Below are 27,117 nucleotides of genomic sequence, written 5' to 3'. Positions count from 1 at the left end.
GTCCTTCTGTAGCTGTTAAAGCTGGGTCTAATTCTGTCCCATTTGGAGTGTTTAATCTGTATATATACACCTACCTATAAGCATTTATGTTACTACTAAATTTCACAATGAATTTACATGAAAGTATGTAAAGGCATATTTATTACATAGACTGCTTTCGTTTTAGTCCAGTGTTTTTGGGTACTTTGGAATTTTCAGTATGCAGAAACAGGTAAATATTGATTTCTGTTACACTTGAGAAGGTTCACAAGGGACTATTTGCCATAGTTTATTGCATCAGCATTGCAGTCAGTGTCTAATATATCTGTAATATAAACAGTCAAGGTAGATCAAAGCAATTTGTTTTGCAGTTGGCAAGAAAAGTTTACAGTTGCCAATCTACAGAAACGGTGCAGAAATACTCTCTTTACATCTAAAATGCAGCCTTATTGTATACTGGTGGAGAATTTTTCAGTGAGTACAAATACCTTAGTGCCTTGTTCTTTCACTGAGAAACAAAATGAGCACTCCAGCCTTTCCAAAGCTCTGGCTTCTCTGTGGCTGAGTGTTACTAAGACAGTGCTTCCAGATAGCAAAGGCAAGACAGCAAGGCATGGTCATTTGCTGAAGAACATGGTTGGGGCTGTAAGACCTGTGTATCCTTTATGCAGGAAGCATCACCTCTGGAGAGAAGTTACTGGGCAGATCAGCTTGGTATGCACAGTGCAATAAACAGATTAATTTCTGTGTTCTACCTGGCATTAGTCACTATCTCTGAGTTGCACTAGAGCTTGCAGAGAGTTGGGGATGTGTGAATTGGAGAAGTGTCCCCTTTGGAGGGCCTTTTTGTACAAATCATGGTATCATATCAAAAGAGATGGTGAAAGATTATGTTTTTTAAAAAAAATAAGGTGGACTGTGCAGAATGCTAATCTCTTTCATGTTTTTTTTGGAAGGTGAGGAAGAACTATGGCGAAGAAGAATGTGGCAAAAGGGATAGTGAAAGGAGCAGGAAGTCAGTATCTGCTGTGGTTCACTTTAATTTCTTTCAAGAGGTGAATAATAACATACCTTACTAACAACCCCAAATTGTGAAGCCAGGTGTCTTTTCCAGAGAAGAGGGTGGATTTAGCTTGTCAGCCCTTTGTGTGCAGTAGAGACAGCGCTTCTTACCAACCTCATGACGGCTTCTGCAAGAGGTGGTGACATCTCTTTGTTGTCTGTAAGCATTGTACTGGCAGTTGCTTTTCCCATTAAGTAGAGAGAAGCATAATTTGTGGCTGAGCAATGGGAGCAAGGTTAAAATAAGAGAATACAAGTGGCAGCAGGAATCAGTGAGATTCCATAGCAGATATGTTCTCGGTAGGGTTCAGACTAAGGGTAGTACACTTCTGATGTGGTTGTCACACAATGGTGTAGCATCTCTGTAGAAAGTTTTTGGAGGTGGCTGCCAGTTCTTTTAAGGATGAATTTTGATTCTTTGGTCTGTGCTTGTATTACATTCAAGTTTGGTTTAGATTATGTGTTTCCCCGAGGGCAAAGTGTACAGAGATCAACCCACAAATTAACCGGCAACCTTCCTGGTGCCTCTCTGATCATGCCCTAGGCTGAACAACCTGTCCCTGAGACTACTTCAGCTGTATCTTTGCAGGTCTCCTTATAAGAAATAAGTAGTGTTTTGTTAATTATGTGATATTTTTTAAAATGTTTCTAGCTCTTAGTCTGAGCGTGGATGCTTAAGGATAAATAAAAACGTACATTCTTGAAATATATTCTCAAATACTTACTTGGGGAGATGCTAATTTCATATACTGCAAAGGAATGTTTGTGTTAAGAGTTTTCCAGTGGGATCAATACTTGTGATGAACTGAAGAAATCATCCTAAACTTCCTTAAGCATTGACTGGGAGGAAAACCAGATTGTACAACCAGATTGTTGTACAGAATTACCTGCAGAAGTGGTCTTAAAGGGAGGAAAACACACAAAGGTAATAAAATAAGTATCACGCTTAGGGAATAAATGTAGAACCAAGTGTGCAAATACAGTCTGGGATAAGGATGAGACAATAGGAAGCTCTTCTGGCCTGTTGAAGCTGAGAGACAGCATGCACTGCTTTCTGGAGATCTGTGTGCTTCCCATCTGGTGACTGCCCAGACAAAACAGGAGAACCATCTGCCTTCCAGCTGGTCCATCAGAAGGTGCCTACGGGAGGCTCACGTGTTTGGTTGTGGAGCCTGTCAGTCCTTGCAGTCCAAAGATGGGATGTGAGAATCAGCAGGGAAAGACAGAAAGAAGGGGGAAAGCAGGGAAAAGAGGAATGCATGCAGAGAGGACTTTCTTTTCACGGTTCAACTTTCTGTGTTGTCCACCTGTTAGTGTGAGGTAATTGTGTAAAACCAATATCCAATTTTTCTTAAAGCATCAAGCATATGATCTTGCATCCATTTGTCTTAATCTGTATTAATTAATGAGTGGAAATCAGCTTAAAAGGCAGTGTGCAGAAATCTCAAACTTAAATTCTAACTTCCCTTGTCTTTCCTGGAAGCATGTGCAACTGTTATTAAAAGAAAAAGGATCAGAATGCTTGCTGACAAACAGTAGCTCCCTGTAGTGGCGCAAGACAAAAATGGCATCTTGCAGAGTTGGCACAGTTTGCTATAAAATTAGAGATATTTTGGTGGGCCATTCGCTTTTGGTTCATGGATTGATTATTGGCTTCTTGTTACCTGCTTTAAACTTTTTTAGAAATCTAGATTTGTAACAATGTCTTCCATTCAGGACATCTTCTAACACCTCCTGTTTCAAAGGCTTAGTCTGGGATTTTTTTGTTTGTTTGCTTTGCATAATGAGTCATTAAATCATAAGAAGCAGAAGGATAGCTGTGAAAGTTGGCATATTCTGCTCTCCTTTCTGGTTCTGCACGGGTTGGGAAAGGGAGTGGGGCAGCATCCGGCTGGGTCATGGATACCAGGAGAGGGGATGGGATGGAATCCCTAAACCCCGCTGGGCAAAGGGACGGAGCCGCTCCAGTCCCTAATGAGGTTTACTAAGAACAGCAGTGGGTCCTTTGCCAGTCTTGGCAGGGGCCAAGGGTATTAGCTCTGTGCAAGGGTTGAAATAGAAATCAAGGTTTATTTTTAGCACTGGTCTTCTCAGGGCACATTGGAAACCTGATCAGCGAAGGAAGTCCCGTCGTGCTCAGTGCGAGGGAGGCACCACAGCACCTGCACAGACTCTGTGATCCTGAGTTGGAGGTGAAACTGGGAGAGTTGGATTTATCTGGAGTGTTGTCTTCCACAGTGGCTGGTTCCTGGTGCTTCTGTGGGTTTGGTTTGTCTGTGATACCCTTGGCCAGACACATGGTGCTAAATGGTGATGAGGGCACAGAAGGAAAACTGCTTCCCAAATCCCCTAACCATTTCATGTTCCAAATAGCCCTACTTTATTATGCCTGAATGCAGATATTATTATTATTGGCCACATGTGTGGCTTATACTTTTATTAATTTTACTTGGAGCATTTAAATGTAGACTACTGTAAAATAAACACATACATTATACTGATCACAAATTATAGTTGTGAAAGCCTTTAGTGACTACTGTGGGAGGGGAAGCCCAGACTAGAAATGAGATTTAATTTGCCTCTAAGAGAATTTTTCTTCTCCGGGAAGTTTGCTGAATATGTCCACGAAGGCACCCCCCAGTAATGCAGCATGTGACACAAGTTCTAGTGAAATGGTTGTTAACTGGTTTCCTGTTCTGGGGTATCCTGATTCATTACAGAAGTATTAGGCTTCTTTTGCAGAGATAGGTTTTGTGGAAAATTCTTTTCCATGAAGCTTTGCTCCACAGCAGACTGCTACATTCATTATGGAAAAATAGGCAAAGACATTATAGGTATCTGTGCCAAAGAACGTTTAAAGTTATTAATAATTTAGATTTCTTTTATCACATTAAAGCAAAATAAATTTGTATTTTTTAAAGGTTGCAGGGTGCAACAATATGCAACTCATTTTCTCCTAGAGTAAGTAGTAAAAAGGGGATTTTGAAAATCAGTTTGATACTGCAAATTTACCAAAAAATTTACAAGGAACATAAAACCTGTCTGTTGACCAGAGATTTAGTGAAACTGAGCTTGCACATCTCAGGGACATATCTAATGTGATGGCTGTTTCCCTTCTAATGATCTTTTGTTCCAATCCCCAGTTCACGTTTCATTCTGGATTTCTGTTGGTTAAATGGATCACATCTGTGTAATGGTGCACTCATGGTGCCTTAAATGTGCTGCTTTCAAATTTGTGAGGACATTGTTTCTATGCAAGTAATGAAGCATTGAAGCAGTGAACGCAAAATATTTTAACTGCCATACAAAATCCCTGACATCCAAAATCCTTTGGCTGACTATTTCTGGACTTTTTTCACCTCTGTGTCCTTTGCAAGCTGAACTGTTTCTGTAACCCACTTTCCTGTTCTGTAGAACCTCAAGTAATCTTTTGCAACCTTAATTAATTAAGATGAACTAATTGCTTTGCAGATTTTTAAATCTTTTTAAATGAATGCCTTCTAATCATGAACATTATTCAACTGTTTATGTATTTATGTATTCATTTAAAAATAAACAATCTCCCACATCCATTATGACTGGTTTGTTCAGCAGGATTTCTAATAGTAAAATATTTCTGCAAATAAAATAAGATGAATATTGTACCTGTTTAATTGCAGCTTGCTTCTTACTATAATTTTGTTATAGAAGTTCAGATGTTTAAACTTTGAGAGTTGAAGCAAAATTCCAGTGGTGGTCTTAACTAAACCTGGTGTAGGAGAGGAGTGAGTTTCTTCTGTTGGACTCTTTTCCCAGCTGGGCTGAGTTGGCTCAGGCTGCCTGGGCACCTCCTGTCTCCTCCCTTGCTGATGGAGACTGAAGGGATGTACCTGGATTTCTGTATCTGAAATCTAAATGGTATTTGAGGAAGCTTATGCTCCTTCAGCCTTTTTGAGGTACAAGGGTGCCATTGGATACTAATGCCCTGGCTGTATATTTCTGTTCTCAGCACACCTGCAGTGGGCTGCTTTTCCTCTGGCTGTTTTCACTTTTAATTGTGTTAGAATAGATAATTTTGTTGTTTTCCACCTGGTATTTTTTGGGCTAGATTCCCATCCATGTGGCGTGCAACAGTGTACAAAAATCAGATTTTTGTCTGACTTTTAATCTAGATGGTGAAATTACAGTGAGTCCCTTTTTTAGCTGTTCTCTTTGCCCATGGGTAACCTCACCATGTCGTGATATATCTGGTCTCTGAGTTGTTTGAAAAGAGCCTCAGAGATGTATAGGATGGAACTGAGGAAGACTTTTGTTTGCTGCTGTAGTGAAAAATTAATTCAAGACATGGCAACAGCTGCGGGTGACAATTTAGAGTTGCTGAATAAGTATTGTAATCAGCATTTATCACTGACATCACATGGGATTAAACACTTTGAGGTGATTGTTCTTGGGCACAGCCTTAGGGAGGGTTATTACCATGACACAACTAGTTGTCATGGCAATGCATGGAGAAGAGGGAGACTCTTCCTTCCTCCTTTGCATTCTGCACTGCTCATATTAAAGGGAAGTCTGAGATCATTGGCAAAGCTGTTCTCTTCTTTTTTAAAATATAACGCCAAATTCTGCTGTTGGTCCTTCATGTTCTAGTTGAGATCACAGGAGTTACATGTTCCTTTTGTGGATTGCCTTTTCTGTGTAAAACAGGCCTTGACTTTCTCTGGTTGGTTGGTTGTGTGATGTGTTCTCTTGCGTCCCCTGAAGTTGGGCTCCTCTTAGGAGCAAAGCTGAGCTCCCGGTGTCCGTCAGCCAAGGTGAGACCGGTGTCTGTCAGCCAAGGTGAGAACAGTGTCACTGTGTGAGAACATTCCCATTGGAGCTGTGCAGGAAAGTGGGGTAATGCTGTCTTAGGGTTGCCCTGCCTGCTCTCCCTATACCACTTCACCTTCACACCCTGCAGGATGATTAGTGAAAGTTAACACTAAAATAAAGAAAATCTGTGGAAAGTGATACAGTAAATTAGTCTCTCTGACTTCTTAATGGGTTTCATTATTTTAGCAACGTTAATATTGGTAGCATTTCCTTTCTGTATTACTAACTGCAAGTCACAGCCACTGTGCTCACGTTGCTGAAACCTGAATAAGGTGAATGGGTCCCTGCACAAATGCTCAAATTACAGTTTTGGAGTCTAATTTACAATTAAAATTTATTTTTGAAGATCCAGTTTTAGAAGTACAGTGTAAGCATCCCATAATGGTTCACTTTATGCAGCTTATCCACTTTCTGTTTCATGTGATCAAGTAATGACAGATCTTCATAAACCTTTCCCTGCTCAGGTCTCATCAGAATATGATTCTGCCAGTGCTAATGGACTATTACATAAGTATGTCCAGCCCAAAAGTGCACATGTGGTAGCAAAGAGTTTTTATTAGTAAGTGTAAGTCAGACTTGTAACTGTGCTAAATACTTGGTTTTGTCTTAGAAGAGTTATATAATAAGTTTGATCTTTTTTGAAACTATAGTCCTTGGCTGCACATTTTAAAACATAGGTTTTGTAACTGTGGTTTTTTAAAAAGAAAAGCTGTGCCAGGTCTGCGGTCTCACTTGACAAGTTTTTCCTTACAAGTTAAGCAGCCCCCAGTTAGTTATTTAATAAAAAGATCAGCAACCTCAAATGGAATTTTATGTATTTGAGATATTTACTTATTGAATTTCAGTTGTGGAGCTTTTCTTAATATGGAATGACTCTTTCTCACAGTTGCTGCAGCCCAAGCCATAGCAGAAGAAAGAAGAAGCCAAAGTGGCATTAGCCCTCTTGCAGTCCAGACCTCAATAAAGACAGCAACTAAACCAGGTACAATTATTGGTCATTGCCCCTCATGAAGTGCTGCGTTCACAAGGGAGAGTTAGTAGGGAACAAAGAGAACATATTTTAAAAAGGAGTTTGATGCTCTTTCTTCAGGAGGCATCAGGGGCCAGAGCCACGGTAGATGGTAGATTCATTAAAGGTCTGGTTTTCATGGCAGATTTCTGCTCTTGACTGGCTCAGAGTTCAGTTGAAGGTGCCTGTCTTGTAGACAGAGCATAACAGCAAAATTAAATTACTGTTTTGTGCACTGGGCAACACCTACCAGTTCACTTCTTGCTGAAATTCAAGTTTTATACCTGAAAAGATCTAAGCAGTCTTGGTTCTGCTTAGCCTGGAAATGAGCTGTCCTGCAGTGCTCTGAATTGGTTGTGACAGGTGAACAATTTGTTCTGAGGTTAAATTTTCCTAGATTCCTGTAATTCTTGTTCATGGAATTTAGTATGTACAAGAGTGAGGATCAGAGCTGAATTTGGAATAAGGGTATATTCTCACATATATCTGGCTACTGCTTAGTCTTTCCTTTGACTGTACACATCGAGCCTTTAATATGGTGTCTGCTTTCTCCTGCACCTATTAAAAACAGTGGGTTGGCTGTTGTGAGAGAATGGAAAGTGGGGAAAGGAGGGTGTTTACTTCCTATGAATTTTTCAGATGAGAACTTTAATCTCTATATGAAGTGTGCAGTGATTTGGTGGTACATGCATCTCTCAGGAAGTTTCATTCTCCTTTTGATAGTAAAGACTTTTGACTTTTTATTTAAATTTGAATGTTCAAAATCACTGAAAATTGTGTCTCTTCAATTTTTGTTTTGACAGTGATAGATGGCTCCACTCTAAGAACAGAAGAAAGGCAAAGACTGGCCAGGGAGCGTAGAGAAGAGCGGGAAAAGCAACATGGTATTTTCATGTTTCATTTAAAATACAGTTTTCTGAAATGTTTGTGATAAAGGAATAACTTATTCCTTGTTCAGTCACTTTTTTCCAGCTTGCTGGGCACAAGAAACAAGGTCTACTTTTGGTCTTGCATCAGTGACCATCTGTGAACCTGAATGAAGAAGTATTTGATTTGAGAGGAAAATGCTGCAGAGAGTTTGAGCTTCTTGAAGCTCTGTGTCACTTCTGACCTCCCGTTTCTTAGTGACCACCAAGAAAATTTAGCCAATTTCTTGTTGAAATCCTCAACAAAAACACTTTTGAAAATAAAACTTTTAGCTTAAAACTGCTTCCTGTAGCCCTGAAGACTGAGATTTAGGTAATGCCGATTCAGGGAAAACCAAAAAAAGATTTAGTTAGTTGAATGGCTTGTTTGCCTTGAACACTGGTTCCCTTGTTTCCCAGCACACTGAAATGACTCCTGGATTGAAGTGTCAGCACTATTCACTTTGTCTTAGCAGGGAATCTGAGACCTAGAGAACAGCAGAAAAGTCTTGCCCAGCTTTATGCTGTTTGTGACGTGGATCAGTGCATGTGTGTGCAGTCAGAGATGAAAGGGTCACACTGTGCCCTGCAGTCCTGGGTCTTGAGCTCCCAGCTTGAGGGGAGCGGTGTCTCTCAGACCTCTGTGTTTGTTTGTTAACATAAAAATAAAGACCCACAACAGGAGTGATTGTGTTATCCTAACATGGGGAGAGGGTGGGACTAAAACGCATATCAATCTGGAAATATTGTGGGGGCTCTGTATGTAAATACTGCCTGTGCATTGTTGGTGTAATTATCTGGTCTCTTGGTTCATTTCATCTGTCTAGCCATGGAAAATACACTTTGCATTCAGCCACTAGCTTTGTGTCACAGAACCTGGAGCTTCCTGTTAAACTGCACACAGCTGTTCCTTGGTGGAGGCTGCAGAGAATAGTGAGAGAACTATTTTGAATTCAGATGCAGGAACTTGAGGTTTTCCCATCTTGTCACTCAGTGCTTTAAATCTTTTCATTATATTTTGTTCTTAAAAAAAAAAAAGGAAAATTGCAACACAGAAAATTCAGGCTATTGATTCTCAACTTAATACTTTCTTACAAAGACTGCACCATTATGTTGACAAGAAAAGTATGTGCTTAACATAGGGAATATGCCTATCCTGATAGTCCTGTCTAGACAGTAAGGTCTAGTGTCAGGCAAGGTTCTGATTCCACCCTAACCTGGGGACAGAATGTCATCACCCATTGTCATCCAGCTCTGCGAGCTCATCTTGCTGTATGTTTTCATTTTAAGTGGTAATAATTCTGCCTGGGTAGTCTTTCGCCTATGACTTGCATTGCAGTATCAGTGAATGGTTAAAGTTGATTTTAATTTTTTCTTAAAAATTTACAGCCGCCAAAGAGACACAAATCCTTGAAAAGGAGAGAAAAGCAAAACTCCAGTATGAAAAACAGTTAGAAGAAAGGCAGAGAAAGCTAAAAGAAATGAAGCAGAAAGAGGAACAACGGAGGGCAGCAGTAGAAGAAAAGAGGAAACAAAAAATAGAGGAGGAAAAGGTACTACATGTCAAAGTTCTGTACTTTTTAAGAAACTCCTTCATTATTTTCGTACATTATCATGGTCTGAAGTGGTGGGAAATCGAAAACTGTGGAAGTGGTGAATGTATTAGAACACGAAAGTATTTTCCACATCAGTATAATGGGCTATGTAGACATGTGCCCTCCTTCCCCATACAGCTTTAGCTGTACTCAAAGCACTTGGGACTTCAGGAGCTGTGGCTGCTCTTTGGCCACTGGTTATTTTTCACACAACCAAAAACCTTACCTTGTATTCCCAGATTTCTACATTCCTTCAGTGCACTTTGTAGAGTCTGTTTGTTAATCAGTGTGGGTGACAGGTCTTCTCTTATTTCTGTGTCTTGCTTCCTGGGAGCCCTGATGTGGCCTGAGAGTCTCCCATTCTTTCAGTTCTTCTAAATTAGAGCTCATTACTATATGATGAGCAGTTGATGATGTTATCTGTGTAGTTACCATTTACTGCTTTGAACTGTGTGGTGACTGTTGTCACTGGGCTCTTTGCCTCTGGTCTGACTGCACACGGACCAGCAAAGCAGTATTTGATTTCTGGGGCTCACTGCAAATGGACAGAAGCTGAAAGCAGAAATAAATACATGAAGTTATTCCATCCCTTTTGATGAGTAGCTCTGCTAGTGCATTTGAAATGTGGTGTGAGTTCTGGAAGGGTTCATTTCCAGGGTGTCAGCAGTGGAGGCATCACACATCCGTGCTTTCATAAGCTGGGTGTAAGAACTTGCTGTGGGTTACTGGGGAAGAGCCTGTGAGCCTGGCTGGCTGCTCCCTTGGAGTCCAGCTGTTGTTACATTGTTCTAGCAATCCATCTTTACCCTTTTTGACTTGCAGTACAATGGTATTTGGTTTTCTGCAATCAGCTCCTGGGTGTGATCAGATTGATATTCCATTTGAACTTCATGGAATAGTTTACATTGCTGGAGAACAGAAATGTTTGGGTGGGCTGTGACTGCAGTCCAGTGCTGCATCATCTCTTTAAGCAACTACTTTATGCAAAAAGCATCCCTTCTACTTCAAGAGGTGTCACCTCTACATTTATTACATTTATTCATGTAATCTTGAGGATGGTGGATATATTTTAAGTGGCCATCTGGGTGAATAATCAAGGAAGGCAAGAACTAGCTGATGAGTTTGATTGTTGTTAACCTTGTCTTATTACTAAGTCCCTGAAGATGACCTTCTACATAGAGATTTATGCATGAAGAATCTGGCAGGTGGGAAAAGGGTGTGAATTTGACCTGTAAACTGTGCCTTCAACCAGAAAGTGAAAACAGATCTTTACTTTGCAGAAAGAAATCACTTTTAAAGAAGCTAAGCTATCTTGGGTCAATTTTGCCAGCAAGATATCGTCTACAATTGTAAATTTAGTAGATAAGACTATATAAAAAATGCATAGCCTTCAGCATTATTGTTTACATTCAGCCAAGTCTCATTTAGTTAATCATCTTTCTTAAGAGTAGAAGGAGCAGCACAGTAGCAAATACTGTGGAAGAAGTGGTTCTCTGCCTAAGAGTCTTGAAGACCACTAGCCATGTCTAGGATTGAGATACCTGTCTTGTCACAGCTACTCAGTTATGCTGTACATCTACACAACTTACTGTATTGATGTCTTGAATTTGTTTCTGTTAGTAAAGTGAAGCTCTGTCTTTAACTATGACTCTGAAAAATTACCACGCTGCAGGTACCTCCTTGGAAATACAATACAGATTACATAATGTCTGGGTACTTTGGCACCTTTAGCACTCTAGTTCAGGTTTCTCTAACAGAGGGGAAGCAAAACTTTGTATTTCAAACAAAAAGTTCTAGTTTTATCTTTTGTCAGGGAGCAGAGTCCTCCTCCTTTCCTTCCAAGTTTATGTTGTCTGTTTTTCACTGTGACTGTTTTAGTTTGTGTTGTGAAATGGTGTAGAAAGAAGGTGAAAGTTGTGTCTTCAAGAGGGAGAAGTGGCTGGATAATGAGTTCCCTTGGCATCTCACTGCAGTGTATCAGCAGTAAATACTGCTTCAAAAGATCACTTGGGATATAACTATTTCAGAAGAGAAATCTGTTGTTGACACGTGTGGAAACCTGGCTGGCAAGAAACAGTCTTACAGTTCATCATTATGCACAAGAGCTGAAGCTCCTCTGTTAGCAGTTACTAGTTGTGGAGACAGGAGCAAAAGCTTCTTTCAGCCCCCTTTGTCCTGTCAGCAGTGGTTGCTGAGTTGATTCTGGAGTTGATCGGTCTTTTTTTTGCAGTTTCGCCTTTGTCTTGCTGTTTCTGGTTTCATCATTTGTCTCCTAATGTCTGTTAAGACTTGATTCAGTGTTTGTATAGTTTTTTGAAAATACAAATAACTTCTATTTGTTATTCTATAATGAGAATTCTTATCACCTTTTAGAAATAACTTCAGAATATAGATAGTTTAAAGGGTAAGCAATTACCCTTGTTCAGTTTGGGGTTCATCCCTATTCAGAAAATAAGTAGTGCTGTTTACTGAATAGGAAATCTGTTTGATGGCTATTTTAAGTAAAGAGTAGAATAGATTATCTGTGGTTTAGCTCAACCTAATCATGTTTGCAGTGTTTTGAAGCCATTAATTGCCCTCAACATTCTTTACATGATAGTTTCTTTAACAAAAGCTTGTTAATCAGGCAGCGTAGGTAAAACATTATAAATCAGAGGGGGAAGGTGGGTCTATAATTTGTTCTCTGGTGTAGCTGTGCTTCATGGTTACAGCTTCATAGAGATGTTGTTTGATAGGAGAAATATGAAGCAGTTCTGCATCGCACCTTGGAGCGGAATCAGCGGCTGGAAACACGGCAGAAGAGATGGTCATGGGGAGGATCTGTAACTCCAGATTCAGAAAGCAAAACAGGTAAGCAGCACATTTCCTAGTAGGACTAAAATCACAGAATATTATATGTGAACATTGGCAAATGCAGCACTATTCATAGGGATCTGGGCATCCTTTACTGTCTTGGATCTTAAAGCAGGATCTACAGGTAGCTAATGGGGAAAGAATCATATCTGTGCTTGCCCTGAAATGCTGCTCAGACTTAGAGCTGTTTTTGACCTTGAGAAGAGCTAGAGAGAAGCCCCGTGGGAAATACAAGACCTGGCAGAATTGCATTGCCAGCCCCCAACCCTCAGATAGGGAATTGTTATGTATAATGTTAAAATAATTCTGAGTCCTTCAAATGCAGTACATATAATGGAGTATTAAGACTGGTGATAAAAACAAACAAACAAAAAACCCCAGTTGTATTGTAATATCACATCTAACATGTTTTAAACACACCCTTAGAGCTACAGCCTGCTTACTGATTATTTGAATGCCCAGTCATGGGTAATGAGGTTCAGTGGGCACTGCCCCAGCTTCTCAGAGCATGGGTTCCATTCTGGATTAGCTGATGTGTTTTAGCACTCTTCAGTCTGAGCTCAGATCATTTCCTGTTGCACACAACTAACTGTCTCTCCTTGTAAACATTCTAAAGTCAGACTAGCAAATCAGGATTGCGTTGGAAGAGATCTTTTCATTCACTACCTGACTGGAAGACTCTGCCAATAAGTAACTTAAGTTATTGTCAAGGAATAAAATAAAATAAAAAATGCTTCAATTCAGCGTATCTTCTGTATTGATGGAACTGTACTGAGTTTGTGTTAGTACTGTCATCTGCTGTCAGCTTGACTGTGTGTTTATAACGTTTGAAAGTGCTTTGATATGTTATTGTTATTTTTTGGTTAACTTGCATTTTTTACTATTTGACCTCGTGACTTAGTTTACAAACCTTCTTCTTCTACAGAACAACAGAGCACAGATGAAGGTGGAACTGGTGGTATTGATTTCTAAAATGTTCTTTTTCTGTTGTTTTACACTTACTACTAACCTTTTAAACTTGAGTTCTTCTTTCTCTGAAACTAAGGAAAACCAGCTTCTTGTAGATCTTTTCCTGGATCTTGGCCAGCTGTGCAACAAATGTGATCCCTAAGTAGAAGGCAGCCCTCCTTGTTTTAACTATCCCTCCCAGCTAATTCAACTACAGCTTAAGTCATGGCATTCTGAGGGAATTTTCAGGGAGAGGATGTGTACATTTGGGTTTTTAAAGATGGCTGAATACAGCATGGGTAGGAGAAGAGAAATTCTTAGGGGCAAGTATTTGGATAAAAATTAGTTCAGTAGTCTGGGTTTTTAGAAGGCAATTTCAAATCCTTTCATTGCTGCCTAATTTGCAAAAAGGACATGGTAGGGCTTGGTTTGTTTTCTTTTTGCTTTGTTTTACCAGCAATTGAAGTAACATTTGCAAAATCAAATGGTATTTTGCTGAAAGGGAATGAATCCTTTGTGCAGTTTGATACTTTTTCCATGAAGGGTTTTGCAAAATCAGATCTGTCCAATTATCTAAAGATAATTGTATACATTAAATGTGTTTTCATTGAATTTCTGGCACTTTCCAGAGCACAGACTGAGCCATTCATAGAAATGCTTTGAATCACTGATATATTTGTCCAGGCTATATGTTTAATAAGCAAAATTATTTCTTGTAGCTGATTGGAGATGATGATAACTCTCAGCTGAGACCCAGCTGAATCTGAGTCCTGACAATCTGTGCATGCCCACAGCATTACTAATGCAATGCAGCTGTTCTGTAACAGAGACAAGTGAGACTCCAAAATGCAATGAAAGTCTGACTGAGTATGATTTAACTACTCTGGCTTATTCTGGCAACACAGTAGAAGCATGTCTGTTTTATCTGACTTCTCTCTTCTCTTATTCTGCACAGCACAAATCCCTTATTTTCTCCAAAATTAGCCAGTTTGGCTGGATTGGTTTACCTGTTTTACATATGTTCCTTGGATACGTATTTAGATCCAATTGCTGTATCCCACGTTACCATTTATCATTTAACCTTGAAACTGGGAAATCACATTTGCCTTACATGTTTAAGAAATCACTTAAGGTTTTTCCTACCTTATTGTAAATATAAACTTAGTAAAAAACATAAAATAACATTCTTTGCTCTCTCCTAATTGATGTGAGGAAATGAGCCTTGTCTGTCCTTGTTATTATGAAGGAAGATCTTCAGTGCTGCTGAAGCACATTTAAGATAAAATGTCTTCAAACACAAACACTCCTGATATAATAATAGGTGCTTAAGCTGGAATTTATGCATCATAAAGTAGCAAGAGGAGGAGCAGATTGTTCAGCTACAATAGATCAATTTGGATAACTTGGCACCAATTTGGAAAAAAAATTGCTATGGAGATAAACAGATAATGCAGTGTCTTAGTCAAACCCTTGTGCTTCCACATTGTTTTAAATTTGTGTTTCATTTTATGTTACTGTTTCAAGTGTGCAGTCCTCATACATGAGGTGGATAATGTGGAACCGTGGTTGGTTTTACACTTCTCATATTTATTCGTGTTTCAAGGTAATTCTTTTTAACTTTCTGAGAGCCCATCAGGTAATTATTATGAAAAATCTACCCAAGCCATATAGGATACTTAAGTCCAGCTGACTTTCTAAAAAAATCTTTACTTGGTCCATTTCACCTTATATTTACATAATTGCAGGAAAGACAATTACCTTTTGTTTTACTCTGAAAAATGACACCATATAAGCTCTGCTGCATTACATCATTGGGGCAGAGAAGTGCACTGTCTTTAGCAGCATGTCTAGGGCAAATTTCAATACAATACTATTTTTCTACATCAGTTTCTGTGGCAGATTTGAGATTGAAGGCCCATTTCTTGAAATGAGAGCCATTGGGGGAACAGATTTCAAATATTCATTTTAGGACAAAAGGCTTTCTTGTGTGTTGTATTGCTGTGCAAAAAAAAAAATACAGAATCAGACATGTCTTCCATGAACTGACTATGTCAACAGTAACATTTAGGAATATTGATTGGTAGAGCAGAGCTTTTGGGTCATACAGTGTGCTCTGAAAAGTGAAACCCATGTAATTTGAACATTTCCCCAGCCATCATTCTATAGGATGTACAGAGTGTGATTCATTGAGACCACAGCAAGGATCCTACTGATGGCCTGAAATTTAAAAATTGATGAAAGCCCCAGAGTCAAATGTTACATTGATGACATTGCTGTCAGTGCTCAGATGAAACAGGCAGGGTGTGGATCTGCCAGGAGAAATGGCCAGGCTGTGTAATAAAGCATCCTTGATGACAGAGCCCTGGTAAATGAGGCAGTTTAGTGGTGACTGCTGAGGAGAACTGGACATTCAGGAGCTTCAGGAGTGGAGATGTGCTATTAGAATAGAAATGGGGCTGCCAGAGCCTCTCCTTTCTAAATAAAGAGCTTCCTTGTCCTAGTAGAAATTTGGAGGGAAGTGAGAGACAGCTAATCTTATTTTATGTAGCCTAATTTCATCCAAGCTCAAATAGGCTGTGCTGCAGCTCCCTCTCTCAGTGAAACCCTGTGAAAAGCCAGGATTGAAAGCTGCTCACTCTCATAGTGATTTTCTTAAGATACCATGTGTCCAAGCTCCTTACCCAGTTTCAGGCCTTCCTGCATGGCAGCCGTGTGCTTTCTTTGGCTCTGCTGCTGCACTTTACTTTCCCTCTTCCATCAGGAAAATACAGAAGTCTGGTATCATGTGGCCTGAGTGCTGTTTGCTTCTTCCATTTCAAATCCCATGAGGGAAGTTTTCTAACTTTCCCTAAAGAAAGATATTTGAGATACTTTTTCAAAAGTTATTTTGTAAATAGCTACATAACCAGATTGACTGACTTGAGAATATCCTGTCTGTGTTCTAAAGCTTTTTTTCTAGTGAATTATCCAAATCTTTAAAGTCTGTAGGAGCTGTCCTGTAGGAGAGGTAGGGAAAAAGTCGAGGCTGTCTGATCATATATTTGCAGATGTATTGATCGAAAAAGCACTGACCTCGTAATATCTTAAGCAATTAATGCAAATTCAAATTTTCTGGAAAAAGAAAACTCAAATATCTGTATGAGCACCCTTTACCAATTAGATTTTTTTTCTGTCAAGGCAGCAATTGAGATAGTAGCTCATGCTCTCACCACTGCCCTCTGTTCCCCTAAAATATAGAGACTGATTTTTTCCTTGTCCTTGTCGTATTTAGCCAGTACTTTCTTCTTTTGAGTCCTCTAGTAGAAGTATCACCCCTTATATCTTTATAAAACAGCACAGTCCGCCTCCAGAACTTGCAACCTTGATGGATAAGAATTAACTTTGTTCAATATAATTTTTCTTAAGGCAAAGTTCATTTTTTTGCCATCTGGGTCTCAGTAGGTGATAGACCAAATCTCAGATGTCACACAAGTCCTGAAGTCCTAATTTGAACCAAGGGAAATTTGTTTGAAGTGTCTGTGATGTTTGCAGGCCTTGGACTCTCTTGAGTTCAAGCAGGAGACTGGATTTCCTTTTAAGAGCAGACACTAGGGGGAAGCCTTTACCTTCCAAAATGCCCAAATACGTGAACTATGTGTTTCCTGATTTTCGTATATAAAACCTCTTAAGGCTGTTTAGTTATCCCAGCTCTCAGGCTTCATTCATGAACTACCCTTTTTTTTTTCTTCTTGTTATGTTGGGAAAATATCCACTAAGCTCAGCTCTTCATTTCTTAACTAGATTCAGTAGATTTCCCTTTCTCCCCCTTATCCTGTGTAGACTTTGCTCTTGTTCACTGTCCCAAGAGCTTCCCCCAGGGCTGTCCATAGCAATCCGTATGTGCTGGCTCTGGCTGTAAGGGGCTGTTGTAGCTTGCTGGCAAAGGGAAAAGATGCTGCCTCTGTGGTGAGTAGTGCTGCTTTGTCCTTTGGTACTTCTGCACTAATGAGTTTAGATTAATCATCTTTGCTGTCCAATATGACAGTGAAATCGATTATTTGTGTTTGATGTATAGAATTTCGTGTGTCTATTAACCTGATCTTTCTGTGCATTAATGTTTTCTGCTTAGTGAGTTTCTATAGCAACAGGTACGTGCTTTTCCAAGGCTTTTATACTCTGGAATAGTGTTCATCCTGAAAGCACATTACTTGAAATTAAAAAGCCGTTATTTATCTGACTTGTAATAAACTTGCAATTCTGCCATGCGAGGTGTGATTTATGTGTATGTATCTGTCTGTGTATATACACATACAAAAAAAAATGCTTTTCAGAAGAGTTGCAAAATAGATGGGAAACATGAACTTAAGGAATAGCTTTTAGAAAAAATTGGAAATTTCTAAAATATTTACAGAAGCCCTTGGGAAGTAATCAGAAATAGGAATGCTTTCTTGCCTTTCCTTAGGACTTGATTTTATCCCTCCAAAATAATTTGATTTGGTTTGGTTTATTAACTAGCGATTGAAAAACTGTTTTGACATACCTGTGTGGAAAGAATGAAGAAAGAAATTATTGCATTTCAGGTTTTATTGTTATTCTCTGTTTCTTACCAGTCTAGTAACAACACACAGCCTCAGTAGCTTTTGTCTTTACACGTTAGGAGCACAGGGTTTAAAAATCCCTTGTTTGCATACATGTGCATGAAATCTTGGCACGACTCCACTAAACTCTGCCTTTTCTGTGCATGTTCCAACTGGTGCTAATGGTATCAAGTCTGTTCAAAGGAGAACAAAATCATTTCTGTTTCTCATTGAGCAGAAGTGAAAAGAGCTTTCAGGATGCAATGCTTCCAGAGTGAGCTCTCAGCAACGTGTGAAAGGTTCTCCCTCAGGTATGAAGGCGAGTTCTAAAGTCAGCATTTCTCTCCACAGGCAGCAAACGCTCCACATCCACAGCCAACCTCAAACAGGCAGAAGGTGCCGTGAACAAACGGTTGTCATCGTCTGCAGCGCTTTTGAACGCCTCTGATCGAAGTAAGTGTGTGTGTGTGTGTGTGTGTGTGGTACTGCTGAACTGGGGCTGGGGAGGAGACAGGAGGTGGAATGATGTCCTCCCTCCTCCCTTGCTGTGTGACTCACTTCATATTTTGATCTCAAATGCATTTCATGCAATTTGTTAATCCAGCTTGACTGTTGAGGGCTTTGACCCAGTTGATGTGATCTCTCTTAGAGGAGAAGAGTAACGGTAAAAACTGCTGGTTTTTTATTTTTTCATTTCTGTAATTGTGCTACTAAAGTCAAATCTTCGTAAACGATTGATTCACAAATCACTTCCCATCATCTTTACAGGTTTGCATGCCTTAATTCCCACCCTAAAATTTCAGCAAAATAGAAATAGTACATAAATAAAGTTTGCCTTGTTCTGTTAGACAGCTTCAGTCTTTTGATTGCCTGTGGAAAGGAAAAAATCAGCTTAGTTTTGACATAGTTCTGGTGTGCCTGTACTCTGTAGATACACTTTCTTTTTAGTATTAGAATTCTGCTTTAACCAAATAGAGAAGGATGCATGAAAAATAATGTCACCTGTGGGAGGTCTTTTTGGGTGGGAGGAGATGGTGTTGCTTTGACCTGGAGTTCTATCATGATTGTAGCCATAGTGTGCAGCTCTGACACAGCTTCCTAGCCCAATAATTATGTATTTCCTAAACTGTTAGTGCACACCACTGCTTGCAAGCATTCTGGGTTATTTTCTGTTCCAGTGACTACCAGGGAATAGTTGCTTCCAGGCCATTTCTGTTTTGTTATTTTTTTTAACGGTTTCTGAAAGTGTTTGCACTCTAGAGATGGATCATCTACCAATTTCTGTGGCCTCCAGTCTCGCTTTGAATTGCATCTTTGGGGTGGATGAAACTCCTGACTGCAGCATGTCATGTTTAAAATGTGCATCACACAACTAGTCTTGGCAGGCAGGTAGAGAATGAGAGAGTTCTCTGGTTTTTTCCATTCTGCTAAACCTGTGCATGTGAGTCTCCTCTCTACCATGATTTATAGAATGTAGTGGGATGGGGCAGAGGGCATTCAGCCTGCTGGAAATTGAAAAAAAATAATTATGAAACACAAGAAATTGTCCTAATCTAATTGTTAAGATAAATAAAAATCATTTGTATGAGCACATATCAGCTTGTTTTAGCCTGAGATTTCCTTGTGGAGAATCTTCCCAGAGTTTTATTGGAGCCTGCCTGTATTCCAAATGTGGTGGGAGGGTTGATTTTGATTTTTTTTGTTTTTAACAAAATGATGAAAAACATGAAAAAGCTAAAAGCTGTTTAATGCAAAACCAGATTCAACTAGGTCTGTGCTGCAGTGTTCTGCTAATCTGCAACCTTTGATCAAACGAGCTGTGCCAGAAGAGTTCCTGACACAGACACACAGCTAAAGGTGCTTTTGCTGGTTCAGGTTGGAAGGTGATGCAGCATTATAACTTGTGCTCATACTCTGTGTGCCTGGTGGGGAAATCAGTGACTATATCTGTACTGGCAGGGGCTCTGAGTCACTGGAGGCTGCTTGTGACTTCAAATTATATTTATATATGATGTGTCTGGAGGGTTCAGCTCTGAGTCAGAAGCAGGTCTGTAAAGTACAAATTAAGCTACTAACAAAGGAAGTCACTAATTATCAACTAATTGGGATTGCTTTCAAACTTACTGTCATACCCTGAAATCCTTTGTGAATCCTTAGTCACTTTGGAGGAAAAATTCTTAGGTGGCCTGAAATACAATAAATTTGGACAGGACTCCAAGTGATCTGTGTGGTCAGGATGTAGAGGTTGACTTAGAGCAATCCTGTGCTCTTGATCTGTTGCTTGGGGAGAAATGGCTGTTTGGTAGCAGGATGGGTAAATTCAGAGGACAGAAAATACAGTCTCAGAATTAACCAGATTGCTTCTGTTGTGTGCGTGTGCTTGGGAAGGTAGGGGAGAAGAATGTAGAAATGAGAGGAAGATGCTTGTCCCTGGATCAGTGGAGTATTTCATCAGCTGTATTCTGTGTTAATTCTGAGCTCACTCATACAGAATGTGAGCAATGGCCTTTTAAAATTCTCATTTATTTTAAAAGGTGTATAAGGATGGCCTCAATAGGTCAAACAAGAATCTGTTGTGACTGATGCCCTGCTGCTGTGATCAGTAACATGCAGGAATATAAGAAATAATGCTTTCTATAAAGTGATTCTTCCCTGATCCAGGTTTGCTGCTTCTGAAGAATTCAGTATCATAAAGTAACTTAATCATTCTTCTCTATCTTAAGGAAGTGGGGCAGGTGTTGGAGGGGACCTCTGGGCTTTTCAACATAATTAATCCATGCACTTTCACTTCCAGGTACCACAAAGAGAAGTGCCTCATTAAACAGACTGAATAACAAAGTTCCTCTGCATTCCCAGCAGTCAGCACTCAAAGGTTCGCAGGGGGAACAGAAAGGTGCTAGAAATCAGTTTGTTTTGAGAATTGGGAGGCAGTAAATTGGGATATTTGAAGTTGACTTTAAACCATGTCCCAGTTTCATTGTGACTGTTTTCATTCAGGCATTCGTCTGGTCTGTGCACTGTGGCATAGATATTGTTATGCTCATTGCAGTGCCAGATGTTTGGTAGCTGTCTCTGTAAACCAGCCTTATTCCTCTGAAAAGTGGAAGGGTGGGGGGAGAGTAGAAAAGTGGTAGCCAAACAATTTAGCTCATGAGAAAGTAGTGCTTCATAATGATAGATTGGTGTTTTTAGCTGATTGGCAGAAGCAAAGCATGGGATGGCAATTTAATATAATGGCCAGTCTTCGCGAACGAAGATTTGGGGAAAGGTCTTTTACCTTTCCAGCCTGCGCAATGGATTTTTTAGGTGAGACACAGCCTGCGCTGAACTGAGCCCACCCTTTAATCCTAAGGTTCATCTGCCGGGGCCAAGCAAGCTTGGACAATGGCAGTGAGGTCCTCAGGACGTAGGTTTGTTTAGAGTGACCTTCTCATAGATGGATGGCCTCACAGGGCTAACGGGCTCCATCTGCCCGGGGGACTGGCTAGATTCGAACCTGGGTCGCAGCAGTGAGAGTCCTGCATGCTAACCACTAGGCCACCAGGGGTCCAAGGGATGGCAATTTAGGAAATCACATATTTGTGTATCTTTTTAAAAATAATTTTCCTTACGCTTGGTCTCTAGGAGGAACAGAAAAGAAGAGGAGCACATCTTTGAGTAGGATGAGTAGTAAACCCCAATCCTCTGCAGAACTAGAAAAAGTGAAAAAGGAAGAAAAACCAGGTGGTTGTTTCATAAAACTGAATTTTTTTTTTTAAAGCCATTCATAGTAAAGTTTGGATAGGCTTACTTTCACTAGTTTTCTAGTGAAACTTTTTAATGGCTTTTTAGTTACCCAGTGTTAAAGATAAAATTGTAAATGGTAAAGGTTAAATTTTTCCCTTTGGACAAAAAAGAAATCCTCTAAGGAGGCCTTTGTTAAATGGCACTGCAAGCATGTAACAACACATCTCTCCACTTAAGAGAGCAATGTATTTGAATGCTGGTAGGTTTAAATGTAAGAAATGGTAAAAATGTCACTGATCTGTTCACTTCTTAGTCAAATCTTACCTTTGCTTTTTAAGCTCTCTTTCATTCCTCAGTTTAAAAGCAACTTCTCTGTTCCTGCTGCTGGCCTAAACCTTGTGCATGCAAATGAAGGAAGAAACCTGTTCTCACTTCAATCTCTTTTGGTCTGTGTATTCCCCACTAGGTTACAAATAACCTCTTCCTTAGGAACTCTTCCTAAAGCTGAAGACTAGCACCTTCTCTGATATGTTTTCCCTTTGAGTTAACAATTCTGAAACTTTCCTTTTTAGCAGCTGTTGCCAACAGTGGAAATTACACAGAACCTTTCCTGTATGGGAGAAAGATGGGTGCTGTCCATGTGGATTTGTGTGTGCAGACGATGCCTGACGATAACTGCTCGCTTTGACTTGCAAGTGTTCTGTTCGTTGTGTCAGAACAGCCTTTCCTGCAATCCAGAGAATGTAGCTCTGAAGAGCTCAGTCAAAAACTTCTCATACTTTGACTGAATTCAGCATTCACTTCTGTTGTACACGTGCCAGTTTCTGCACATTAAAATTACTACTATTAAGCAAGCCAAGAACGAGACGTGCAACATAAGGGATTGCAGTGTTTAACCCTTCTGTGCTTTTGGTTTGGATTTCCCTCTCCATGACTTCAGTGCTGTTCTTCCAAAACTGTTACGATTTGCAACAATGCTCAGTGTTCCTTTGCTTGGTACCGCTTGTCTTTTCCATGATATGATTTCATGTTGGATCCTTTTTCATTTGTTCCTGTCATTTAGCTCGTCGCTCCCAGCTCAGTCCTCTGGACAGTAGCGTAATCAGTCGCCTCCTCGCCCCCACACAGGCCTCCCTAGCTAGGAGTAAAAGTGCTGCTACCCTATCGGCTGATGGACAGGATCCCTCAGGTAACAGGAGGGCAGCAAAGCCTCAAAGTTTTGTGCAGTTGCTCTTCAAGCAAGAACTTAGATGGTAGTTGCTAACTGTGCTACACTTCAGTGTGAATCAGTTAATATGTAATATTACTTATCCAGCATTTTTTGTGGTCAGTAGTAACCAATTCACATGCTGTGTTGCGTGTTTACTTTACAAAACCGTAGAATGATACTGGATTTTAAACTCCAGTGCCAGTTTACTTGCTCTGCAGAGAAGCAGATGCTGGTGTTAGTTCTGGGGTTTTTTTTTGGAGGGGAGGGTTTAACTGACAGAGATCTGCATTTGTACTCTCAAATGAATATAAGATATACCAGTCAGAACAGTACTAGGAAATCAAAGGCACAAAACTCAAACCTATAATTTCAAACTGCAAAAACCTAAATTTCTTTAGGGGGAGAAACTCATATAGGAATGTGACTATGGAGTTATGTTAAGTACAGGGAGCCTGAGCTGGCTTCGTTCAGGCTGTTTGTAGAAGTCAAGGCATCCTAGAAGGAGAAGAGAGAAACCCTGGCTGACTCAAGCAATTTTATATCAGTCCAGACTGAGCTGATATGCCCACGCTGGAGCTCAGTTTAGTACTAGCATAGGAATCTGCATTGTGGACAAGCCGTAGCTGCATCCCACGGGTCTTGGAATTGTTATTGGTTGTAATAATGCCCCACTAAATGCATCTCTGGAATCAATGTGGAGTCCTTTCTCTTCTTTTACCTTACAATTTGTGTTCCCAGTTCTGCTTGTTTCCTGTTAAGAATGTTATCCCGTCTTTGTTTTTTATCTTACACCACTTCACTTGATCCTTGTTGGTAATGGTGACATTTCTACACTGCTCCCCTTGTGCAATAATCAGTTCTTACTTTTCTGGGGTGTAGTCAATGGTCATATTTTTGCACACCTATGTATGTGCTGCTTTTGTTTTGCCATGAATATCTCAGTTCATCTCATATGGGGAAATACCATCTTTTGCACTTTTACTTTTAGCATGTGACTTACTACTGCTGAATTAAAGATACATTTTTATAAGTTTACTTAGAGGTACTTTCTTCATTTCAGTAGAAAAGTACCTGTGCTTTAGCACAACCTGTTCACCAACAGAATGCAGGTTTCCTTGCACAAATGCTGCAAGTATAAAAATAAAATGTATTTTCCTTAAAATTACAAAATTAAGTGCTGGCATCTGTCACAATTTATTTGGATTACAGAAAATCCAATATCTAGTTTCAGAAGTAGATTTTTGCATCTATGTGTGCTTTTCTATCTATGATGATGTTAGTGGAAAAAGTATTAAGATAAAATTTCTTTCAATATCTTATATGTGAAGAGATTGACGCTTCAGATAGGGAAGGTATTTTAGTTTAGCCATTGACCTTTTTCTCCTGATTGATTTTTTTTCACCACTTATGTTGATTTGTTAATGCGAACATAGGGCACACATATGTAGTATTAAAGGGGTTAGAGAGGGAAAGTAGAATAAGATAATGGTGCACAATGCATATTTCACAAGAAAAGTTTGTATAGTAATGTTGAGAGTCCTAATGTAATGCTGCTTTATAAATACACTTTGAAAAGAAGGACTATTTCTTCCTTGAGTATGGAGGAAACATGTTTAAAGTCTGAACCTGTCATGAAGAACTTGTCAAGAAAGATGCTGAGCCATTAAAACTGAAGCACTTGTGATCAGATGCAGCTTGGCTAAAATTAAAGTACTGCAAATTTAGTCGATTTTTGGAAAAGCATTTTATTTTTATCTGCTTCAGACTGCTGCTTTCAGAATGGTTTTATTCTTGGTGCTGTTGCTTCCAAAGTACTAATTGTGTGGTGATGGTGTCTGTGTCCATGATCCATTGCAATGTGCACTGCCTGCAGTGTTTCCCTGTATGGTTTCTAACACACACAATCTTTCTTTCTCTTTTTCTCCCTCTTCCTTTTCTCTTGTTCTTGTACTGTGCACTTGGCTCTCGTGTTGTCTTGTCAAATTCCTAACTTTTATAGAATCTCACCTCTGTCCTCGTTCAGCTTCAGCCAGTTCCATCAGTTCCTCAGTCCCAGCTCCTAAAGTGCCCGTGCGCAGTCGTAGCATCGACAGGTTGAAGTCCTCTCTATCTTCATCTGATGCAAGTTCACCTGATTCAACCCAGGTTTGTTGAAAAGCCACAGCAACCAAGTTTCTGTTAATTGGGGGGGTGGAGGGGGATTGGAACAGCTCAGGGTGGGATCCTGTTTCATCAGGTTTGCTGTTGGCTTTCAGTAAGCGTTATTGAAACATTAAATGGCATTTGCTTAAAAAAGACACAGTATTAAAATCAAATTGGAATTTTATGGTCCTTGATCTCTCTTGTATCTTAAAGGCATACTGTTGGCTGTTTATTATTCCCGAAGTTTAATGTATGTAGAAATCAAACACAGACCAGGTCTGTGTTTTGGAACAGAAAGGAAATGTGAAGTACATCTTCTGAGAAGTTGTATGTTTGTTGGAATAGCAGCTCCTCTGACTGTAAGTATTCTAGAGAGTCAGCAGTATTTTGGTTTTATGTATCTCCTAGAAATCAGAGACAGAAAAGCCATCCCCAGCATCTGGTTTAAGGCGCCCTCCCTCACCATCCGTGTCTGCCCATAGAAGATCCCCCTCTCCTGCTAATTTGGTGAAGCGTCCTCCGTCACCTTCTGCAGTTCGGTACGTGTCCAGGTTAAATACCTTCTTTCATTCAGAACAAAATGAAGGATGCTTCCTGTCTCAAGACAGCTGTGCTGTTAGAATTTGGATGACCTACACTATGCCTTGTTTGTACAGAAAAGGACTTAATTTTGGGTCCGGTTTCCCTTTCCCACAGTAGAGATGCAGCTCTTACTTCAACCTTTGTCTCTGTTGTGCAGACAAAAATACACCCTGGTTTTCTGTACAGTCTGTGCACCAAAACCAGCAGGGAAGCCTGCAAGCTTTTGAATAAGCTGATCTGCCTGGATTAGTGTAGGAAGTTTCTTGGATTGGAATCACAGGGTTCATCCTTGATGTGGAGTTAACGGAGGTCTGGGCTCGCGTACCTGTTGTGATGTTTAGCCCAGAAGTAGGGAGTCCGGGTGCTCAGGGTATTTTGAAATCCTGTATTTAAGTTTTATGAGAAAGGCAGCTGTAGTTTTTGGGTGGATTTGTTTTAAAAAGTGAGGTATGTAATGTAAACTAAACAAAGGAGACTGCTGTCCTCAGATGCGTGTTTGAAGTTTTCATTGTTAATCCTGAAAATACTCTTTATTTCAACAGACAAAAGACTCGTCCACCTTCACCTGGTGTGTCAAAACAAAGGCCACCATCTCCTACTCCAGTCTCTAAACCAGCACCCATCCAGCGTCCTCCTCTCACACCAGGTGTTATAAACATTACCAAAAAGAAGACTGAAGCAGAGAGCAAACCAAAGGATAAGAGCACAGAAGGAACAGGACAAGAGCAAGGTGCTTCCCCAGCCTTGGACAGGGATGTAGGAGCAGCTAGCACAAAGACCAAAGAAGGTGGGTGTTTCTCAGCCTCTGACTCTAATTAGAGACCTCTCCAGTGTGTGCTAGGACTGGTGAAACAACTGGTTTGTGAGGCAGAGCACTTAGAGGCAGAAGCTGTTAATTGCTGAGTATACAATAATTTTACATGGTATGACTTTGGGCTGTGGATTTTAGTGCAGTAGTTGGTTTATTGGACTTGGAGATTAAAGTCAGGAACTTTCAGTATTGCTGCTTGTACTGTAATTTTAAGAAAAGCAGAAATTCTCTTTGCCTTTTGGGCTTCAGCTGTACTAGCTGAGGGATCTGCTAGCTTAGGTTTATAAAATCGGTAGTTAAACTACACAGAGGTCTTTCAGTCCAGTTGGTAGTTCTTAAAATGCTCCTGTAGAGACCTGCTTGGAGGAATAAATCAGCTCCTGGTGCATCACAGGCTGAGAGACAGTTTTCAAGGCTGCCTTGGCCTCAGTTCCAGTGAGTGTATAATCGTCGTTGCCTAAGGAAAAGTGATCAGTTCATAGATCACACTGAGAAATTATCCTGATAGATTAAGGAGAGCCATATACCAGATAAAAGTTAGTGTCCTGATCCTCTTCACTGTGCCAAGTGAGCACAGCCCCTGGCCCTCTTACTGGAAAAAATGCCAGCTGCCATCTCCAGAACAGAATCTGGGAGAGCCTTCTGATGAGGTCTGGCAGGCAGTTCTCTGTGGAGAAGGACTTAAGGGCCACTTGACAGGAAAAGGAGGAATCTCTGGAATTTAAGTTACAGCCAGTGGCAATACCGGGGGTGAATCCTTCAGACAGCAGGTAAGTGGGAATGTGTGCTTGCTGCACGTTAGTGCATGTGTGGTTCCTGTGTGCATTCCTTGGCTACTGCAGTTCTTTGTCATTGCTGAGGCTCTTCCTGACACTGCCCAGTGCTGGATGT

The 27,117-nt window shown here is 40.1% G+C and overlaps 1 protein-coding gene across 9 annotated transcripts in view; it reads left to right on the top strand.

Moving 5' to 3' along the window:
- Positions 1-27,117, top strand: part of MAP7D3 (MAP7 domain containing 3) — a 45,880-nt gene that overhangs the window by 6,718 nt on the left and 12,045 nt on the right. For 3 of the 9 annotated variants that reach the window (XM_027687362.1, XM_027687361.1, XM_027687360.1), the window contains exons 2-13: positions 6,776-6,871; positions 7,702-7,782; positions 9,193-9,356; positions 12,134-12,248; positions 13,177-13,209; positions 18,107-18,208; positions 20,550-20,648; positions 21,380-21,478; positions 22,545-22,670; positions 24,691-24,836; positions 25,242-25,372; positions 25,958-26,202. In XM_027687362.1, coding sequence (XP_027543163.1) covers positions 6,776-6,871; positions 7,702-7,782; positions 9,193-9,356; positions 12,134-12,248; positions 13,177-13,209; positions 18,107-18,208; positions 20,550-20,648; positions 21,380-21,478; positions 22,545-22,670; positions 24,691-24,836; positions 25,242-25,372; positions 25,958-26,202 — 1,437 coding nt within the window. Of the gene's footprint in view, positions 1-935; positions 995-6,775; positions 6,872-7,701; positions 7,783-9,192; positions 9,357-12,133; positions 12,249-13,176; positions 13,210-18,106; positions 18,209-20,549; positions 20,649-21,379; positions 21,479-22,544; positions 22,671-24,690; positions 24,837-25,241; positions 25,373-25,957; positions 26,203-27,117 lie in introns of those variants that run through there. The other 6 variants (XM_027687366.1, XM_027687363.1, XM_027687364.1 and 3 more) reach the window with 6 other exon arrangements.

This window comes from Neopelma chrysocephalum, unplaced genomic scaffold (genome assembly GCF_003984885.1).
Source record: "Neopelma chrysocephalum unplaced genomic scaffold, ASM398488v2 Primary Assembly neopelma1_73b, whole genome shotgun sequence".
Classification (NCBI taxonomy): Eukaryota; Metazoa; Chordata; class Aves; order Passeriformes; family Pipridae; genus Neopelma; species Neopelma chrysocephalum.
The sequence above is the reverse complement of the archived record's forward strand: the minus strand, read 5'-3'. Positions and strand labels throughout refer to the sequence as shown.